General features: G+C 47.9%; 1 protein-coding gene across 4 annotated transcripts in view; it reads left to right on the forward strand.

Annotated features, from left to right (window-relative positions):
* The first annotated feature begins 10,627 nt into the window (after positions 1–10,627).
* Positions 10,628–20,855, forward strand: part of LOC140716240 (B- and T-lymphocyte attenuator-like) — a 36,841-nt gene continuing 26,613 nt past the window's right edge. For 3 of the 4 annotated variants that reach the window (XM_073028855.1, XM_073028859.1, XM_073028867.1), the window contains exon 1: positions 10,628–10,828. In XM_073028855.1, coding sequence (XP_072884956.1) covers positions 10,738–10,828 — 91 coding nt within the window. In that variant the 5' untranslated portion in view covers positions 10,628–10,737. Of the gene's footprint in view, positions 10,829–14,358; positions 14,466–20,855 lie in introns of all 4 variants that reach the window. The other variant, XM_073028873.1, reaches the window with a different exon arrangement.

A 20,855-nucleotide genomic window follows, 5' to 3' on the forward strand; every position in this document is an offset into this window, starting at 1 on the left:
GTGTGCAAAGGCTTAATTAATTATATTTGTATTTGTTACTCTAAAAGCACAAGACCATAATACATAAAAGCATAACTGAGCCATTCAGCCCACTGGGTCTTCTACACCATTCTATAATGGTTGATTTATTAACCCTCTCAACCCCACTCTCCTGCCTGCTCTCTGTAACCTTTGACACCCTTACTATTCAAGAACCTATCAAGCTCTGTTTTAAATACCCAATGACTCAGCCTCCACAGCTGTCTCCGGCAATGAATTCTAACGGAGGACAAGTCTGGTATACCTTGAGGATCAGAGAATACTGTGTAGTATGAGCAGGAATCACTGACTTCAATAAATGACGCTCTCTGCTAACTCGACCTCTGTTTATTTGCTCACACGACTAACACACAATGGAGACAAGAGAGAAGGGGATCTGGAGAAAAGAGAACCTCCCAAAGGAAGTACTGGGGGCCAGGGATACATGTAGGGACACAGAGCCCCCGGTACAGATCAGCTCTGAAGACACTGGTTCAAGCTATTCCATCTAATTCACTGTCGTTCTCGAGTCTGGAGTACAGATAAGGAGGTGATAAGAAATATGTCAGCATCATGTTATTGAAAGTGAAGTTTTGGCCAGGACTTTGTAGAGAACTCCACCCTCTTCATTATGCCGTAACACCATTACATCAGACAACGTTTCAGGCTGAGGTCTTTCATCGGGATGAGAGGTCTGAAATGTCAACTCTCTAGTCCTTTCCATAGATACTGCCCGGCCGGCTGAATTCCTCCAGCATTTTGCATGTGTTGCCTTGGATTTCCAGCATCTGCAAATTTTCCCTTGTTTGTCACCATCATATCAACCTACATTAGAAAAAATATGTACTATACACAGCATGATATACCACTTATAATACAGAGTTCTCACTATACCACTCCTCCCACAGTACTGTGCTCCCTCAGCCACTGTGCCACAGTGTGTCCTCCTTCAACATCCCCTCCCACAGCGTGACCCTCCATCAGCACAGCCCCTCCCACAGTGTGACCCTCCCTCAGTACCACCCCTCCCACAGTACCCGCCCCTCCCACAGCGTGACCCTCCCTCAGCATCGCCCCTCCCACAGTGTGACCCTCCATCAGCACAGCCCCTCCCACAGTGTGACCCTCCCTCAGTACCACCCTCCCACAGTACCCGCCCCTCCCACAGCGTGACCCTCCCTCAGTACCACTCCTCCCGCAGTGTGACCCTCCCTCAGTACCACCCCTCCCACAGCGTGACCCTCCCTCAGTACCACTCCTCCCGCAGTGTGACCCTCCCTCAGTACCACCCTCCCACAGTACCCGCCCCTCCCACAGCGTGACCCTCCCTCAGTACCACCCCTCCCACAGCGTGACCCTCCCTCAGTACCACTCCTCCCGCAGTGTGACCCTCCCACAGTACCCACCCCTCCCACAGCGTGACCCTCCCTCAGTACCACTCCTCCCACAGTACTGTGCTCCCTCAACCACTGTGCCACAGTGTGTCCTCCTTCAACATCCCCTCCCACAGCGTGACCCTCCCTCAGCATCGCCCCTCCCACACTGTGACCCTCCCTCAGTACCACCCCTCCCACAGCGTGACCCTCCCTCAGTACCACCCTCCCACAGCGTGACCCTCCCTCAGCATCGCCCCTCCCATAGTGTGACCCTCCCTCAGCATCGCCCCTCCCACAGCGTGACCCTCCATCAGCACAGCCCCTCCCACAGTGTGACCCTCCCTCAGTACCACCCTCCCACAGTACCCGCCCCTCCCACAGCGTGACCCTCCCTCAGTACCACTCCTCCCGCAGTGTGACCCTCCCTCAGTACCACCCCTCCCACAGCGTGACCCTCCCTCAGCATCGCCCCTCCCACAGCGTGACCCTCCATCAGCATCGCCCCTCCCACAGCGTGACCCTCCCTCAGTACCACCCCTCCCACAGCATGACCCTCCATCAGCATCGCCCTTCCCACAGCGTGACCCTCCCTCAGTACCACCCCTCCCACAGCATGACCCTCCATCAGCATCGCCCCTCCCACAGCGTGACCCTCCATTAGTATCACGTCTCACAGTGTGACCCTCCCTCAGTACCACCCTCCCACAGTATGCCCTCCATCAGTACCGTCCCTCCCACAGTGTGACCCTCCATCGGTACCACCCCCCCCACAGTGTGACTCTCCCTCAGTACCACCTCCCCCACAGTGTGACCCTCCATCAGCATCACCCTTCCCACAGTATGCCCTCCATCAGTACCGTCCCTCCCACAGTATGCCCTCCATCAGTACCGTCCCTCCCACAGTGTGACCCTCCATCAGTACCACCTCCCCCACAGTGTGACCCTCCATCAGCATCACCCTTCCCACAGTATGCCCTCCATCAGTACCGTCCCTCCCACAGTGTGACCCTCCATCAGTACCACCCCTCCCACAGTATGCCCTCCATCAGTACCACCCCTCCCACAGTGTGACCCTCCATCAGTACCACCCGCCCCACAGTGTGACTCTCCCTCAGTACCACCCTCCCACAGTGTGACCCTCCCTCAGTACCACCCTCCCACAGCGTGACCCTCCATCAGTACCACCCCTCCCACAGTGTGACCCTCCCTCAGTACCACCCTCCCACAGCGTGACCCTCCATCAGTACCACCCCTCCCACAGTGTGACCCTCCCTCAGTACCACCCTCCCACAGCGTGACCCTCCATCAGTACCACCCCTCCCACAGTATGCCCTCCATCAGTACCACCCCTCCCACAGTGTGACCCTCCCTCAGTACCACCCTCCCACAGCGTGACCCTCCATCAGTACCACCCCTTTTTATTTGCTCTTTGTTTTTTGATGATCCCATATGAATTTCAGAATGAAATGCAGACAATGTACAGTATATTACACATTAGTGAATTATTTAATACATACACATCTAACAGCCACTTTGGCATTGGCCTCTGCAGATAAACCCAGGATCTGAGTAATCCTGTGCTCCAGCTGGGTTTAAACTTGGTACTAAAGGGTTTCAAAACGAGGTCCTTTACGTGGGCTTTCCTGATTCGTGCAACAGGTATTTTTTCAGCATCACAGAGCAATCAAAGACTGCAGAGACTCTCCTCATTCCAGCAAGGTAAGTCTGGGTGCCAGCTCTCTCGAGACTGCTGTCAAAGCTGCCATCTCAAAGTTCCCCTTCGCTCTGAAGCCATCACCTGCATGGGGCGACAGCCAGCCTCTTCCGAGGGACAGCTGGGGTCTCTCCGACCAGTCTGGCCGCAGTGTTTGTCGCCTGGCTCCTTCGCTGCTGCTCTGCTGGGGTGCTGGCGAAGGACTTGCTGCTGAGGACATCTGCCAAGTTTTCTTCAAAGAACCACCCCTCCCACCCTCCCCCAGGGCCACCCAAACCACTGCACTGAATTTGCTTTCTGCTACCTGACCCAGTATTTCCAGAATTTTCCATCTTTATTTAATTCTGTACTGGCTTGGGGGACATTTCATCTCGTTTATTTATTTATATAGCCATACAGTCACATTGCCCAGCAACCCACCTATTTAACATGAGGCCTATCACAGGACCAATTAACCTACTAACCGCTATGCCAATGGGCCGTGGGTGAGAACTGGAGCACCCGGAGGGCACCCCAAGATTCACAGGTAGAACTTGCAAATTCCGTACAGACCGTGCACCTCGAGCTGTAACAGATTCACGTTAGCCTCTATGCTATTGTGGCACCCATGTTTGTTGAACGTGAGCTGAATACTTTCAGGACGCAGATGGGTCTCGATTTCACTACCTTTCTGTTTGCAGTCATTTCCTCAAAATTCATCCCCAAATCTGAGCAGCACTACTCTCACATGTTCTTTTTTTGTACAAATATTAAATCAGGCTTCTAGAGCCACTCAGATTTCAGCAAGATGGTTTCAAATAGGGACAAGAGCCACACAACATTATCTTGATGTACTTGGGCTGGTATCGATGGCTTGCCTTCACGGTCTCTGTCCTCTGGATGGGAGTGATAATCTGGCCACTTCACTGCGGGGTGAAGGCTATAGAAAAATGGTGAGATGTGTTTAGTTAAGGAGGAAGGAGATGGAAATGTGTATGCGCATGAGTCTCTGCTAAAGTGTTTGTGCCGAGCCTGCAGAAGTGCAGGTATATGAGTCTCTGCGTATGCATATACCCTTAGGCTAGATCCACACTAGACCAGATAAATCCGTAACCGAAGCTTTTTCTCTTTGTTTTTACCCTTCGTCCACACTAAAATGGTGTTTTCATCCCCTGAAACCAGAGCTTTTCAGAAACGCTCCCCAAAGTGTGTATTTTTGAAAACACCAGATTGGCCAGATCAGTGTGGACGGGGTAACCGGAGAAATCTGAAAACCCTGTCAGACGGCAGCGCGCTATTGCATTGTTTTCTTGAACGCAACCTAACAATTTCAGAACAGACGGCAACGAGACTGAAGCCAGAAGAGTTAGAAATGTATTCACCAAATACTTTGACCCATAACTTACTGAATAAATAAGTATACTGTACTCACTTTGCCCTGTTTTCTGTCCTTGCTCGTATGAAGGTGGTTTACCTATTTATGCAAGTACTTCTCTGACAATAGATGTGTAACAGCCTAATGTAACATTGTATGGAAATACAAGATAACACTGATGCAGACATGTTTTATACATTTAACAAGGTGCTTTATTAATGCAATAGAGTTCGTCAGCTTTTCAATGTTCATTGTCAGCCGGGTCAATCTGTCCGTGAACTCCCTGTCGGTTGCCTCCGTTACGTTCCAGTATTTGTTTTTTTTAACTTTTAAGTTCTCCTGCATGAAAGCCAACAGCTGTCCATCGTTTTAAGTTTTTCTGGTCTGTAACTACACAAACGCGCACTTTTACGGAGAGATTCGACACCAAACATGTCGCTTGTTTTCGGTAGATGTGTCCTGTGCATGCGCAGTAGGAGGAGATTCACCAAAATCTCCATTTCAATGTGGATAGAGATTTTTTTTAAATGCATAGTGTGGACACCTGTCATTTTTATACGAAACTGGCATTTTCAAAATTATCCGGTCTAGGGTGGACGTCGCCTCAGTGGGCACTGTATCAGGTACACCTGGACACCTGCTCGTTAATGCATATACCTGATCAGCCAATCACGTGGCAGCAACTTAATGCATAGAAGTAATGCAGATATGATCAAGAGGTTCAGTTGTTGTTCAGACCAAACATCGGAATGGGGAAGAAATGTGATCCAAGTGACTTTAACCATGGAATGATTGTTGGTGCCAAACAAGGCAGTTTGAGTATCTCAGAAACTGCTGATCTCCTGGGATTTTCACACACAACAGTTTCTAGAGTTTACAGAGAATGGTGCAAAAAGCAAAATAAAAATCCAGTGAGTGGCAGCTCTGTGGCAAAAATGCCCTGTTAATGAGAGAGATTTGAGCTGTCAGGAAGGTAACAGTAACTCAACGGATTACAACAGTGGTGTACAGAATGCAAAACACGTTGAACCTTGAAGTGGATGGGCTACAGCAGCAGAAGACCATGTACATGCACACAGTGGCTATTTTATTAGGTACAGGAGGTACCACAGATCTATCTGTGCATGGGCATCTGTGTAAGATGAGTCTATAAGGAAGCAACACTATTTAAAGAAGCTTCATGTCATCAAACCAATGGTTTGATGAAAGGAAAACCCTGTTTGACAAAATTGCTGAAGGTGTTTCAGGGAATAACAAGTAGAGTTGAGAGGGTTAGTGTACACACCGTACCTCATTATGTACAACCAACTTACAGACACCCTCATGTACAAATGAGTTCCCGTAATATAACTAAACACAAAAGTCCAACGCCATACATATGATCATTCCTATGAACCTTAGGACTAGTTTCAGTAATTGTACTACCTTGAGTGCTTTTGAAGCCCTTCAGAACGTTATGGTGGAGGTCTGGTTACCGCATCCAGTGACTTTGTGTAGACAATAGACAATAGACAATAGGTGCTGAAGTAGACCATTCGGCCCTTCGAGCCTGCACCACCATTCTGAGATCATGGCTGATCATCTACTATCAATACCTGGTTCCTGCCTTGTCCCCATATCCCTTGATTCCCCTATCCTTAAGATACCTATCTAGCTCCTTCTTGAAAACATCCCGAGAATTGGCCTCCACTGCCTTCTGAGGCAGTGCATTCCACACCCCGACAACTCTCTGGGAGAAGAAGTTTTTCCTTAACTCTGTCCTAAATAACCTACCCCTTATTCTTAAACCATGCCCTCTGGTACTGGACTCTCCCAGCATCTGAAACATATTTCCTGCCTCTATCTTGTCCAATCCCTTAATAATCTTATATGTTGCAATCAGATCACCCTTCAATCTCCTTAATTCCAGCGTGTACAAGCCCAGTCTCTCTAACCTCTCTGTGTAAGACAGTCCAGACATCCCAGGAATTAACCTTGTGAATCTACGCTGCACTTCCTCTACAGCCAGGATGTCCTTCCTTAACCCTGGAGACCAAAACTGTACACAATACTCCAGGTGTGGTCTCACCAGGGCCCTGTACAAATGCAAAAGGATTTCCTTGCTCTTGTACTCAATTCCCTTTGTAATAAAGGCCAACATTCCATTAGCCTTCTTCACTGCCTGCTGCACTTGCTCATTCACCTTCAGTGACTGATGAACAAGGACTCCTAAATCTCTTTGTATTTCTCCCTTACCTAACTCTACACCATTCAGATAATAATCTGCCTTCCTGTTCTTACTCCCAAAGTGGATAACCTCACACTTATTCACATTAAACGTCATCTGCCAAGTATCTGCCCACTCACCCAGCCTATCCAAGTCACCCTGAATTCTCCTAACATCCTCGTCACATGTCACACTGCTACCCAGCTTAGTATCATCAGCAAACTTGCTGATGTTATTCTCAATGCCTTCATCTAAATCGTTGATGTAAATTGTAAACAGCTGTGGTCCCAATACCGAACCCTGTGGCACCCCACTAGTCACCACCTGCCATTCCGAGAAACACCCATTCACCGCTACCCTTTGCTTTCTATCTGCCAACCAGTTTTCTATCCAAGTCAATATCTCCCGCCCCCCCCCCCACCAATGCCATGAGCTCTGATTTTACCCACAAATCTCCTATGTGGGACCTTATCAAATGCCTTCTGAAAATCGAGGTACACTACATCCACTGGATCTCCCTTGTCTAACTTCCTGGTTACATCCTCGAAAAACTCCAATAGATTAGTCAAGCTTTCTAACTTACGGACAAAATCAACTCAAGGACCCATCTGTTACCGGACAGTCAGTATTTAGATCTCCAGGAGGTGAGTGCCGAGGTTCCATGCGAACAGCTGGTATAGAGCAGGTAGTATTGCGGTGTGGGGTGCCGGTGTGGATAGATGACTGGTTGTCATGTACAATCAGAGAGTGGAAGGAAATGAATCTTTTCCACCCTGGACAATGTAACCAGTGGAGTTCCCCATGGATCAGCCCCTTACCCTCAGTTCCCTACCCTCTGGAGGAGATGGCAGGGAGTAGAGTGTCAGGTTTACCATCGGTTTGAGATTAGGTCGGGGTGGAAGTGTGTAATTTCACAATGAGGTTTCTGCGTAATGCGCATTTACGTGCAGGAATTTGTAAATTTTTTATTCATTGATCAATAAGCGGCCAGCAAGTAATTTTCTTTGCTAATTTCCCCTGAGAAGGCGGAGGTGAGCGGTGTAGTGCCTTGAACCATGTGTGTGGGAATGTGTAAACTGTGCCCAGGAACCACAGGATGGTGTTTAAGTAACAGTGATGTATATTTGTGTGTGAAGATGTGTGTGTGTGTGTGTTTGTGTGCACACAGATATCTGCATATAACTGTAATGGTGTCTATTTTTGAATTTAATTTGAATTTGAATTTATTTAAATCTTACATCCATCCCACAACGTGAGGGAGTAAAAATCTTTGTGTTATGACTCTGTCGCAATGTACAGAAATGTGAATTTATAAGTCTAATGGCTTGTAGAAAGAAGATGTCCCTTAGCCTGTTGGTCCTGGTTTTAATGCTGTGGTACCATTTGTCAGATGGAAGCAGCTGAACCAGTTTATGGCTGGGATTACTGGTGACCCCAATGATCTTCCAGGCCCTCTTTCTGTGCCTGCTGCTGTAAATGTCCTCAGTGGAGGGAAGTTCACATCCACAGATGTGCTGGGCTGTCCATACCACTGTCTGCAATGCCCGGTGATCAAGGTTGGTGAAGTTCCCTTACCAGGCGGTGATAGAACCATTCAGAATACTCTCACTGGTGCCCCTGTAGAAGGTCTTGAGGATTTGGGGGCCCATGCTGAACTTCTTCAGTTGTCTGAAGTGGAAGAGACACTGTTGTGCTTTTCTGCCACAAAACCGGTGTGTACAGTCCAGGTGAGATCTCCAGTGACGCGCATATCAAGGAATTTGAAACTCCTCACCCTCTTGACTATAGTGTATGTATAATTGTTCCCATATATTTATATTCAATTGTGTGTGTTCATTAGCACTCCAATAATGTGCTGACCATTCAAACCTCAGGTGTTTCAGCACCTGGCCCACCAGGGGATGTTTCAAGGTGCACCCTTGAAACTTAACAACTTCATTGGGAAGTTTACAGAACCTTAATTTATATCTACAGTGTGTTGTATGGATGACCACATGTGTATACATAGAGTGAATCATAGAATATAGAATACTACAGCACAGAAAGAGGCCCTTCAGCCCATCTAGTCATGACAATCTATTAGTCTCCCTAGTCCCACCAACCTGTACCTCCACAACCCTCCCATCCGTGTACTTATCCAAACTTCTCTTAAACGTTGAAATAGAATCCACATCCACCACTTGCTCTGGCAGCTTGTCCCATCCTCTGAGTAAAGAAGTTCTCCCTCAAGTTCCCCTTAAACATCAATGCAACAACGTGTGTGTGTGCGCGTGCGTGCATGTCTGTGTATTCCTGTGTGCGAGTTTATATCTTATACAAGAGTTCACATATTTCTGCAAATCCCGTGTGTTTGATTGCACAATTGCAGACGATGTGTGAGACGCCTGTGTATACCAGTGCTTGAGGAAGATGCCATTGTCAAGAGCAGCAATGGCTTTCGGCATGTACCTTGGATGTTACAGTTTGTGGTTACACATGTTCAGTGTAACTTTCCCTGCTGTGCATCGAGGTGGAAAATGTGTGGGAGGTTGTAAACACGGCTGTTTAGAGTCGATGTGTGATCAAGCAGTGAGTACCTGGACACAGAGAGACAATCACTGGCTTGTTTGAATCATTCCTTAACACCACCACTCCTTACACTCCATTCACCCCTTGCTACGTTATCCTCAGTCCACCCACGTACCCTGCAAACTCACTTTACTTTTAATCAAATGAAAACTGAGCCTCATGTTATCTCTTCAATCTATCGACATGCACAAATACATAAATTCACTCAAACACACTCAAAGATACACTACACACACACACACACACAGATAAACTACATCACTACACACACACACACACACACTCACACACACTCACACACACACACACACACACACTCACACACAGATAAACTACATCACTACACACACACACACTCACACACACACACACTCACACACACTCACACACACTCACACACACACACACACTCACACACACACACACACAGACAGAGATAAACTACATCACTACACACACACACACTCACACACACACACACACACACACACACTCACACACACACACACACACACAGAGATAAACTACATCACTACACACACACACACAGATAAACTACATCACTACACACACACACACACTCACACACACACACACACACACACACACACACAGATAAACTACATCACTACACACACAAAGGTACACCATACACACGCAAAGGTACACTACATATACACAAAGGTACACTACACCACTACACAAGGGGTTGGAAGGCAGAATAAGAAGGTGGAGGGGGAGGACAGAGTCAGCTCTGAGGGAATCAGAGAAGCCGTGGCCTCTTGACAAATGGCAGTGGTTCATAAGTCCTTAAAACCATAAGGCAGAGGAGTAGAATTGGGCCATTTGGCCCATCAACCCTTCTCCGCCATTTTATCGTGGCTGATTTAGTTTCCCTCTCATTCTCCAATTCCTCCTCATCTCTGTTCTAAAGGGATTTCCTTCTATTCTGAGGCTGAGCCCTCCGGTCCTAGACTCTCCCCACTACTGGAAACATCTTCTCCACTTCCACTCTATCTAGAGCTTTCAATATTCATTAGGAATCAATGAGATTTCCCCCTCATTATTTTAAACTCCAGTGAATACAAGACCAGCGCTATCAAATTTTAAATCAGAAAGCAGTCAATGGTACTATGGCAAGGCCGCATACAGCAGGGAAGGGGTGGAGGTTAGTCACAGAGAGGCAGAACCACACTGGGCAGCAGAGAGAGCTGCAGGATTCCCTCACTCATTAATAAACTAATTCTAATCACAACAGACAACCTGATTGTAAATATAATTTTAATCACAGATCTACAGCTCATCAGTTTACAGAACTAACCACAGAGTTACGTCATTTCTGGTGCTAGGAATGCACAGCTTGTTCACATGTTACTGGCAGTGGGTGCTGTACGATGTTAGAACTCAGAGGTCCCACTGAGTATCTTGAGCAGCTTGGTCGTAATCAGTGTGGAGAGAGTCCCGTCTGGCTCGGGTCCCAGGACACCGCCTTAATGGATGAATGATGGTTTACTGGAGAAAGATGTGTTCTGTAAAGACTCTCAAGCAGTTCCTTCTCATTGCTCTGCTCCCGTTCACCATGCAGTTGCAAGGTAAGAAACTCCTTGTGGGGGGAAAATATGTTGCCAGTCTGTTCTGTAATGGGCGTGCAGAGTTTTACTGGTGAATTAGGGCCCCCAGACACAAGACGTTCAGTAATCCTGTAACAACACGAGAATATACTAACACAGGTGTCACATGGAGCTAGCTCTTCGTCCTTTTGGATTTCTACCTTTTATTGTTAAAATCGAAGTCGGGTTTATTGTCAGAGTCCTGTTGAAGGGTCTCGGCCCGAAGCATTGACTCTTTATTCCTTTCCTGACCTGCTGAGCTCCTCTGGCGTCTTTTTATGTTTTACTCTGGATTTCCAGCATCTAGCAGAATCTCGTTTATTGTCATATGCACAAGTAGGTGCGGGCACAGGCAGAAAGAAAAACTTACTTGTAGCAGCATCAGATAAGCAGCGTTCACAAGAAAAGTCATAAATTGCAGTAAACACGAGAAAATCTGCAGATACTGGAAATTCAAGCAACACACACAAAATGCTGGTGGAACACAGCAGGCCAGGCAGCATCTATAGGGAGAAGCGCTGTCGATGTTTCGGGCCGAGACCCTTCGAAGGGTCTGGCCTGCTGTGTTCCACCAGCATTTTGTGTGTGTTTCATAAATTACAGGCAGTTTTTATAAGAAAGGGAACAATTATCCAAAATTCACTTTAGTGCGATGTGATCGAAGTGTTCTTGGTGTTGCTAAACTGTAGTGATTGGGGTTTTGCTGGTTGCTTCAGGAACTGAATGGTCAAAGGGAAATAGCTGTCCTTGAGCCTGGTGGTGTGGGGCTTCAGGCTTCTACACCTCCTGCCCGACGGTGGCAAAGTTACAGGTGGCTGTAGCCCTCCCAAGGGGTCATTTTTTGGTGAAGATTTCTGCAACCTTGCCAGATTTTCAACCCCTCTTACACAAGAGGTTCTGCAGATGCTGGAAATCCCGAAGAACACGCACAAGATTCTGCTGGAGATGCTCAGCGGGTCAGGCAGCATGTATGGAGAGGAATAAAGAGCCAACGTCATGGGCCGGAACACTTGAACTGGAGGTTTCAACACCTCTATTTTTGCCCCGTTCTTTTTTTGGACAGTCACGATCAGCACCTTCCTAGATTAAAGAAGCACTTTCCTAGATTATTTAGATTACCTTTAGATATTAACTTATAGAGAGAGTGAAATGGTACCAGCTGTGTGATTGTAGTCAGGGTGAAATACTGAAAAACTGGGCACACAGGTTCTGAAGGGCTGTGCATTTGACAGAGAGCTGACGGTCAGTCCAATTGTTCATCGTCTTCACCGCCTTTAGAATCATTCGGCAACACACACAAAACTAGGATCTCAGTGAGTCAGGCAGAGTCCTGATAAAGATCTCAGCCCAAAATGTCAACTGTTTATTCCTCTCCATGGATGCTGTCTGGCCTGCTGAATTACTCTAGTATTTTGTGCGTTAATCGAGATTTATGGCATCTGCAGAGTCTCTTGTTTTCAGGAACCATTGATTCTACAACAGTGGCCAAGAACCCAGGGCCAGAGTCCCCAGTGTATCTCACCAAACACCTCCCTATCAGCCACTGAACTTCTCCTTTTCTGTGTCTATCAGTTCCCTTTTGGAAACTTCTGCACAATCCATTCTCACTTCCCGTTCAGGTAGAACATGGCAGATCACAGCAGCCCACTGTATGAAAACATTCCCTTCCTCCTCCTTCTTCTGTTGATCTCCTTTATCTCTGGCCGCCCACTCTCCCCTTCTCAGAATGTCTCACTTACTCAGAAACCCTGCTGGTTGTAGACGCTTCCACGAAATCTCCCCCCAGCCATCTCTGAACTGAAGAACCTCTCGAGAGCGAATCCGATAAAATTCCCTCACATCCCGTCCAGTACATCAGCTGAAAATAAGAGTCGAAGTTGCTGACCGAAAAAATCCGGTTTCTGCAATCAACCTAAGAACTCCCTGCAGGAGAAGGAAATACGTTTTTTGGCAGGAATACTTTCACAAAGAGGACACTGAGCAGTGCCCAAGAGAGGCAGAGATATAGCTGAACTTAAACAAGAGCTTAGTAAGTTTCTGACAGAAGAGGGGTGCTGCAGAAAAGAGTCAGGTTGTCTGGTTCAGCTAAAAAATGAACGCAGTCGCCTTGTAATCTGTCTGATTGAACAAAGCATTTAGGGTCTCCTGATGAATTCCCACCGGAATGGTCACTGCCGCCTCATGCTGAACTGTATAACACCCACTGAACATTAGTGAGGCCTCTAATGATGTGCCTCTGAGGTACATCAATCGATTTCGAGATGTGCCATCGATCTATAAGTATCCCGATGGCCACTTACCGCTAATTTCCAAATGATCAAATCTTGGGATCTCAGAATCTAGTTTTCCCCTAGCTAGATGCCTGAGCGTCTCAGTTGTTCAATTTTAACACTGACCGAGAGCAAAGCAATAGAGTCCTAGATTCGTACAGCTTGGAATCAGGCGCTTCGGCCCAGCTACCCCGGGCTGCCCAAGATGCCCATTAAAGCTAGTCCCATTTGCCCACAGTTGACCCTTATCTCCCTCATGCTTTCTCATCACCTGTCCCATTGACTTTAAAATGTTGTTATTGAATCTGCGTCAACCACTTCCTATGGCAGGCAGTTCGGTCCTTGTACATACCACTTTCTGTGTGAAGAACCGACCGTTCGGGTTGCAATTAAACCGTTCACTTCTCACTTTAAACCTACGCCCTGTAGTTCCTGATTCAGAAAAAGATTGAATAAATTCACCCTATGCCTCTCAGTTACCTGCATTCCAAGGAAAAAGGTCCTAGCCTGCCCCAACTCCCCCTCTAACTCAGTCCAGGCAAACGTCTTGTAAATAGATTTTCGCACTCTTTCCATTTTAATGACCAAAACCAAACACCTTAGTCCAAGTGCGACCTCGCTAATGACTTACACAATTGCAACGTAATTCAGCTTGAGTAGTCAGTGTCCTGACTGACGTCGACCAGTGGGCTAAGTACTCCTTCACCACCCTGTCTACCCCTGAATGCTTTAACGGGGGTGTAGAGGAGACGGGGGTGCTTTGCGAGGAAAGTTTGAGTGGAGCTAGTGCTTTTCTCTTTGGAGTGACGGAGGATGAAAGGTAACTTGACAGATGTGTACAAAAAAACATGAGGCTTAGATAGAGTGGACAGCCAGAGACTTTTCCCCAGGGTAGAAATGGTGAATACAAGGAGGCTTGGAGGAAAGTACAGGGAGGATGTCAGAGATAGAGTGTAGTAGGTTCCATGCACTGCCAGGGGTGGTGATGGAGGCAGATACATTTAGGAGACTGGTAGATAGGCACATAATTACTTATTGCCTGTAACACCGCTGGCATTGAGGGCAGCAATGAAGGTCCTCTATCTCTGGCGGTGTTCAGGCTTCCTTCGTCATGCCAATAGCTCCGTCTCGGTTTTCACTACTGTCAGTCATGCAAGTCCTGGCTGGAGACTCAGGAATACCGTCTCACTCAGACGTAGAACAATCTTCATTGCTGTCTCCGTAACAATTCTGTTTTACCAGTCAGGGTTGTTAGCTTTGAGCTGAAGCCCGGAACCTGGAGGACTGGTAGGCAGATGGATGAAGGAGAATTGGACTGACATGGCAGAGGGGAAGGATCAGATGAAAAGGTCGGTAGAACATTGTGGGCTGAAGGGCCTGTTGTCTGCTGCACTGTCCTATATACGGTCACCACCACTGACATCAACGGACAACGGTTTGTTGATTAAATCCTTGAGATACCAGATTAGGTTGTTAAGAGAGCAGTGGAAGCCACACCACTATACGTAGGTCTTTTTGTGTGTAAGTCGTCAATGTGGCTCCATCTGGAGGAGGACATCCAGTTCCAGGCTGCATACTTTCCAAAACGTCAGTCCTGAGAGGGCAGGCTTTCCAGAATGAGATCGGGGGTGCGGGAATTCAGCTCTGTGGGGAAGGTGCCTCGTTCTCATCAGAGCAACAGACGTCGAGAGCTATGAAGGTGCAGGCAGAACGGGGCGCAGTGACCCTTTGTCCTGGCAAGGCAGTCCCTGGCTTGAGTCAATAGGTTCAATATCACTGGAAAGCTCAAAAGCAGAGGAGGCAGAGTTGTGTAGGGTCAGGAGCTGTCGGAGAAACTTGGGCATGTGGTTAAAGGGGGACGAGGTGGTTGGAGAAGGAAATAGGAAGGAGGACTAAAATGGGCGGGTGTTAGTATGGAGTTTTGTGCAGCGCTCTGGCTACCCTGGTTTAGGAAAGGTGTCATTTAACTGGAAAGTGTGCAAAGAAGATTGTAAGAATGCTGCCGGAATGTGAGAGACGAGGGCAAGAGGAATGAGTTCAGATGCCCCCTGGCTTTGCAAGTCAGTGAGACCGGAGCTCGAGGCCTAGCATTTGAGATCCCATCATCGGCTAGTCCAGATTTCATGGCCTGGTGATCGGAGTGTCCCGGGATCGAAGCCTGAGGACGAATCAGAAATCTGGAAGTCGAGGCCCGTTGGACAAGAGCTGAATCTGCGAGTCTGCTGCAGAGTTTGAAGCCTAGAGTCTGGAAGCCTGAGACTATCACTGGAGGCTGGAGCTGTGGGCCCATACCGGGGTTGCGGGACGATGTCTTTGCATGGGTTGCTTTTGCTGTTGCTGTTTGCTTGCCTGTTGCTGCTCTGCTGAGCACTGTGGGCGTGCTGTGTTGGCACCCGAATGCGTGGCAACACTTGCGGGTTGCCCCCAGCTCACCCTCGGGGAGGTTGTTTGCCAGTGCAGGTGAGGCATTTCATTGTGCATGTGAAAGATAAACTTGAAGGCCTGAGGCAGAATTTGCTGAAAGGCGTTCCTTCATGGTGCACGATCCGTGACCTCAGCTGTCTGAAAGCTCTGCTGGTTAAAAGCCGCGGTGGATTTCTACGGGTACACTCACTCTTCGCGATGCTTGTGGAGTGACACTGTTCCCCTGACAACGAGCTGATTTCCCCTCACACTTTCATTACTTTGCTCTTTTAATGCTCTGAGCTTAACTGGAAAATAATGTCACCAACAACATCCTCACTCTAAAGAGCAGGATCCTCCAATGGCTGATAACAAAGGGGTTACAGAGGTAAAGTTGCAGCTATGTAGGACCCCGGTCAGACCCCACTTGGAGTACTGTGCTCAGTTCTGGTCGCCTCACCACAGGAAGGATGTGGAAACCATAGAAAGGGTGCAGAGGAGATTTACAAGATGTTGCCTGGATTGGGGAGTGTGCCTTATGAGAAATAGGTTGAGCGACGGAGGATGAGAGGTGACCTGATAGAGGTGTACAAGATAATGAGAGGCATTGATCATGTGGATAATCAGAGGCTTTTTCCCAGGGCTGAAATGGCCAGCACGAGAGGGCATAGTTTTAAGGTGCTTGGAAGTAGATACAGAGGAGATGTCAGGGGTAAGTTTTTTACGTAGAGAGTGGTGAGTGCGTGGAATGGGCTGCCAGTGGCGGTAGCGGAGGTGGAAACGATAGGGTCTTTTAAGAGACGCCTGGATGGATACATGGAGCTTGGAAAAATAGAGGGCTATGGGTAAGCCTAGGTAGCTCTACGGTAAGGACATGTTCAGCACAGCTTTGTGGGCCAAAGGGCCTGTATTGTGCTGCAGGTTTTCTGTGTTTCAATGTTTACATCTTTGGTAAGGAGATTGAGAAGAGGCTATATGAACTAGAGGACACAGATCCTACAGGGCAATAAGAACAGAGAGCTGAGGGTGTACAGATCGTTGAAAGTGGGTCAGTCAAGAGGGTAAATGAGCAGCAGGCTCCCCATCATCGAGGACATCTCAGAGAGGTGGTGTCAAATATTAAGGCCCCTCACCATGCAGGGTTACCCTATTCTCATTACTACCATCGGGAAGGCAGGAGCCTGAAGACCCAAATTCAATCATTTAGGTACAGCTTCTTCCCCTCCGCAGTCAGGTTCCTGAATGGACAACGACCCCATGAACACGACCTCACTGCCTTGCTCTCTTTTCGGCACTACCTGTCGACGGCATTTATTATTGTGATTTATGCTCCATTGCCGCTCTGCAAAACAACAAATTTCACTTAGCATCGAGCAAGATTGAAATCGATGAGGACGAGAGCGGAAGACGAACGGGTGTGTGCCCGGTGCTGTCTGCATTTGTTTGACCGCTCTCCCTCTCGCTGGGGCCGGAGTCAGGCGTCCCGGGTCCCGCGCCACCAGGTTCAATCGCCTCGGCGATCATGGCTCCGGACCCACTTCCCTCTGCGGTTTGATGTTTTAATGGACTTAACATCCTCAGCACTGAACGCTCTTTGCTATTTGCGCGTTTCGATCGAGACGCCTCGGCACGGAACCGTGGCTGTGGCCTGCAGCCATCGACGCAGCTCTGAACTGACTGACTGTGGCCATGACCATCGGCTCCTGGACCAGCTTCACTTACCTCGGCGGCTCGAGCTTGTGGACTCACATCTGGGGACTCTGTAGTTTGAGGTTTAACGTTCGGTGTGTTACTTGTTCACTCTTTGTCATTTGGACAAGTCGTTCTTCTTTTTCTGCACGGTTGATGGTCTTGTTGGGCGGGGTTTTCTTTAAACTGATTCTATGGTGTTTGTTTGTTTGGGGCTGCCTGCAAGAAGATGAATCTCGAAGTTGTACACTGAATGTACACTTTGATAATAAATGTGCTTTGACTTTGACTTTGAGACCTACAGAAAGCTATTTTAGAGCAAAAAAAAACATTTTTGTTTGAAGTTGGAGACAAAATCAGATACGCGGAATCTGGCAGGATTTGCAAGTCATTACTTCCTCCAAGGCAAAGCCTAACCTCATGAATGGCAATGATGCTTTGCTCCCATCCAAGTTCAATGCCTTTTATGCACGCTTTGAATGGGGGAACAAAACTAGACTTGTGCAAATCCCTGCAGAGTCCCGTGTCCCTTTGATCTCTGTCTCAGAGGCTGACATCAGAACATCTTTCAACAGGGTGCCCAACCAGGCACACCATCAAGGCATCAGGCTTCATCTATTACTGAAAGGGCTCCTCTGCTCAGGCAAGGTGGCATGCAGAAGGTGAGAAATACCCTCAGTTCTAACCAAAAAGCTCCAAACCTGGTCCTCTGTACCCCTCTCTGCAGCTGGATCCTTGACTTCCTCAACGGAAGACCAGAGACAGTGCAGATTGGAAATAACGTCCCCTCCTCACTGAACACCGACGCACCTCAAGGATGCGTGTTTAGCCCACTGCTCTACTCTCCACATACCCATGACTGTATAGCTAGGCACAGCTCAAACATCACCTATAAATTTGCCGATGACACGGCGATTGGTGGTGATGAAGAGGGAAATACGGAGCGAGGTAGATCAGCTAACTGAGCGGTGTCACAACGCCAACCTTGCACCCCACAGCAGTAAGACTAAAGAGCTGGTTGTGGACTTCAGGAAGAGGAAGTCAAGGGAGCACACACCCGTCCTCGTTCAGGGCTCAGTCGCAAAAAGGGTTTAGCAGTTTGAAAAGACTTGATCAAAGACTCTCGCAGATCTCTACAAGTGTACTGTGGAGAGCAGTCATTGCCCTACAACCATCGGGCTCCTGAACCAGTACAGATAACTTCATTCACCACTGCTCTGAAGTGATTCTGCAATCCAGTGCTCACTTTAAAGATCAAAGTACAAAGTGAATTTATCATCAAAGTACACATGTGTCACCATTTACCACCCTGAGATCCGTTTTTCTTGCGGGCATACTCAGTAAATCCAAGGAATGTAATAGAATCAGTGAAAGACTGCGCCCGACAGGACGGACAACCAGAGTGCAAAAGACAAAACATTGTGCAGATACAAGATAAATAAGCGATAAATATCGAGAATATGAGATGAAGTGTTTTTGGAAGTTATTCCATAGATTGTGGGGACAGTCCAGTCATGGGATGGGTGAAGCTGAGTGAAGTTATCCCCAGTGGTTCAAGAGCCTGATGGTTGAGGGGTATGAACTGTTCTTGAACCTGGTGGTGAGGGTCCTGAGGCTCCTACACCTGCTTCCTGATGGCAGCTGCGAGAGAGAGAGAATGGCCTGGGTGGTGGGGCTCCTTGCTTTCCCGTGACAGAGCTGCATGTAAATGTGCTGAATGGTGGGGAGAGCTTTACTGTGATGGACTGGCTTGTGTCCGCTACTTTTTGTAGACACAGGGAAAAGCTGTGCTTTGCATACCCTCCATACTGATCATCATATTCGAGGTAGCACAAGCAAAAACAACCGATTGGGATCTCCACGTTTTGAGGGGAGATAGTATTGAATGTCAAGCTGCAGTCGATAAAGAGCATCCTGAAGTATGCATCTTTGCTGTCCAGATGTTCCAGCGTTGAGTGAAGAGCCAATGAAATGGCATCTGCTGTGGACCCATTGTGCCAGAAGGCAAATTGGAGTGGATCCAAGTCGCTTTTCAGGCAGGAGATGATATGTTTCATCACCAACCTCTCGAAACACTTCGCCACAGTGAGCTGAAGTGCTACTGGGTGATAATCACTGAGGCAGGTTACTACATGATTCTTAGGCACCAGTATAATTGGAGCCTGCTTGAGGCAGGTGGGTACCTCAGACTGCTGAAGCAAGGGGTTAAAGATCTCAGTGAACTCTCCAGCCAGATGATCAGCACAGGTCTTTAGTGCCCGGCCATGAACCTGATCTGGGACAGATGCTTTCCATGCGTTCGCCCTCCCGAAGGGTACTCCCACATCGCCTGCAGAGACTGAAATCACAGGGCCATCAGGGGCAGTGGGAGTTCCTGAAGATGCTTCTATATCTCGATGGTCAAAGTGAACACAGAAAGCCTTGTCACCTATGTTGCTTAGCTTCACTCTATGTGATGTGACGGCATTCAAGCCCTGCCACAGCTGTTCAGTGATTCGAGTTTGTTCTGGAATTGCCACTTTGCTTTCTGGAGATCGTACCCGGACCTCCTGTATTTAACTTGGCCATCAGACCTGAATGCCACTGACCTGGCCCTTAGCATATCGTGGATCTCATGGTTCATCCAGGCTTCTGGTTAAAGAAGACGCTAAATTATTTTTGGGAGGTACAACTGTTTTTATGAAGTCTGGTGCAACGGTGGTGTATTCATTCAGATCCTGTGATGAGTCCTCGAACGCAGCCCAGTCCACTGACTTAAAGCGATCCTGTAGCACTCCTCTGCCCCTACAAGCATTGCTCTGAGGTCCTTATCTCTGGAGCCTTGCTCTTTAGCCTCTGCCTCATTGCAGCTGGCGGACAGCCAAGCGATCAGATCCAAGTGAGGGAGAGGGGGGAACTGAATGAAATCAATATAAATGATGGATAAAACCTTGGGGTCCACATCCAAGAGTACCAGAAGGAGACAGTGGAGGGTTAGGGTTGGCATTGAACTTCCTCTGGGCTCAGCAACTCTACCAATGGATTGGAGGTTAGCTAAGGCAATGCCAATCTTTGAAAAAGGAGGGAGAGAGAAAACGCCAGAGAACATTTCTGAAGGTATGTGTTGGTGGCAGGATCCGTCAGTGTCGGTTTATAAATGGGAGATGGTGTGAGAACATCACTCTGACAGTCTCTCACCTCTTCACACTTCTGCCTTCTTCATGTTTCTCTTTCATTCTCTCCCTTTCACATTCTCTTTCTCATTCATTTGCTTACTCTTCTCTCTTTTTACATTCCTTCTCTTCCAAACTTTGTTATTGCCCATGAGAATCGACCATGCCCCGACCTCCCTTCGTCCTTCACCCCAAGGTTCTGTGCTCACTTCCTAAACACCGACTGAGACCCTTTTGTATCTGCGTTATGAGTTTTTCACTTTTAAGTGGCTTTCGCGTTATTATTACTACACAGAAGTTAAAATCCAGAGAGATCCCGTGGGTGTAAGCTGCTTGCTTGCAAACCAACTGCGAGGCTGTAGTGATGTGAGACTGTCACTAGTGAGCTTGGAGGAACCAGAGTGGAAACATTGGTGGAGTAAAAGGCACAGAGAGAGGTTTGGTGAAACCAGGGTTGGTAGGAAGTTGTTGTGACTGGCTTTAGAGGGAGACATG

This window comes from Hemitrygon akajei, chromosome 2, assembly GCF_048418815.1.
Source record: "Hemitrygon akajei chromosome 2, sHemAka1.3, whole genome shotgun sequence".
In the NCBI taxonomy this organism is placed as follows: domain Eukaryota; kingdom Metazoa; phylum Chordata; class Chondrichthyes; order Myliobatiformes; family Dasyatidae; genus Hemitrygon; species Hemitrygon akajei.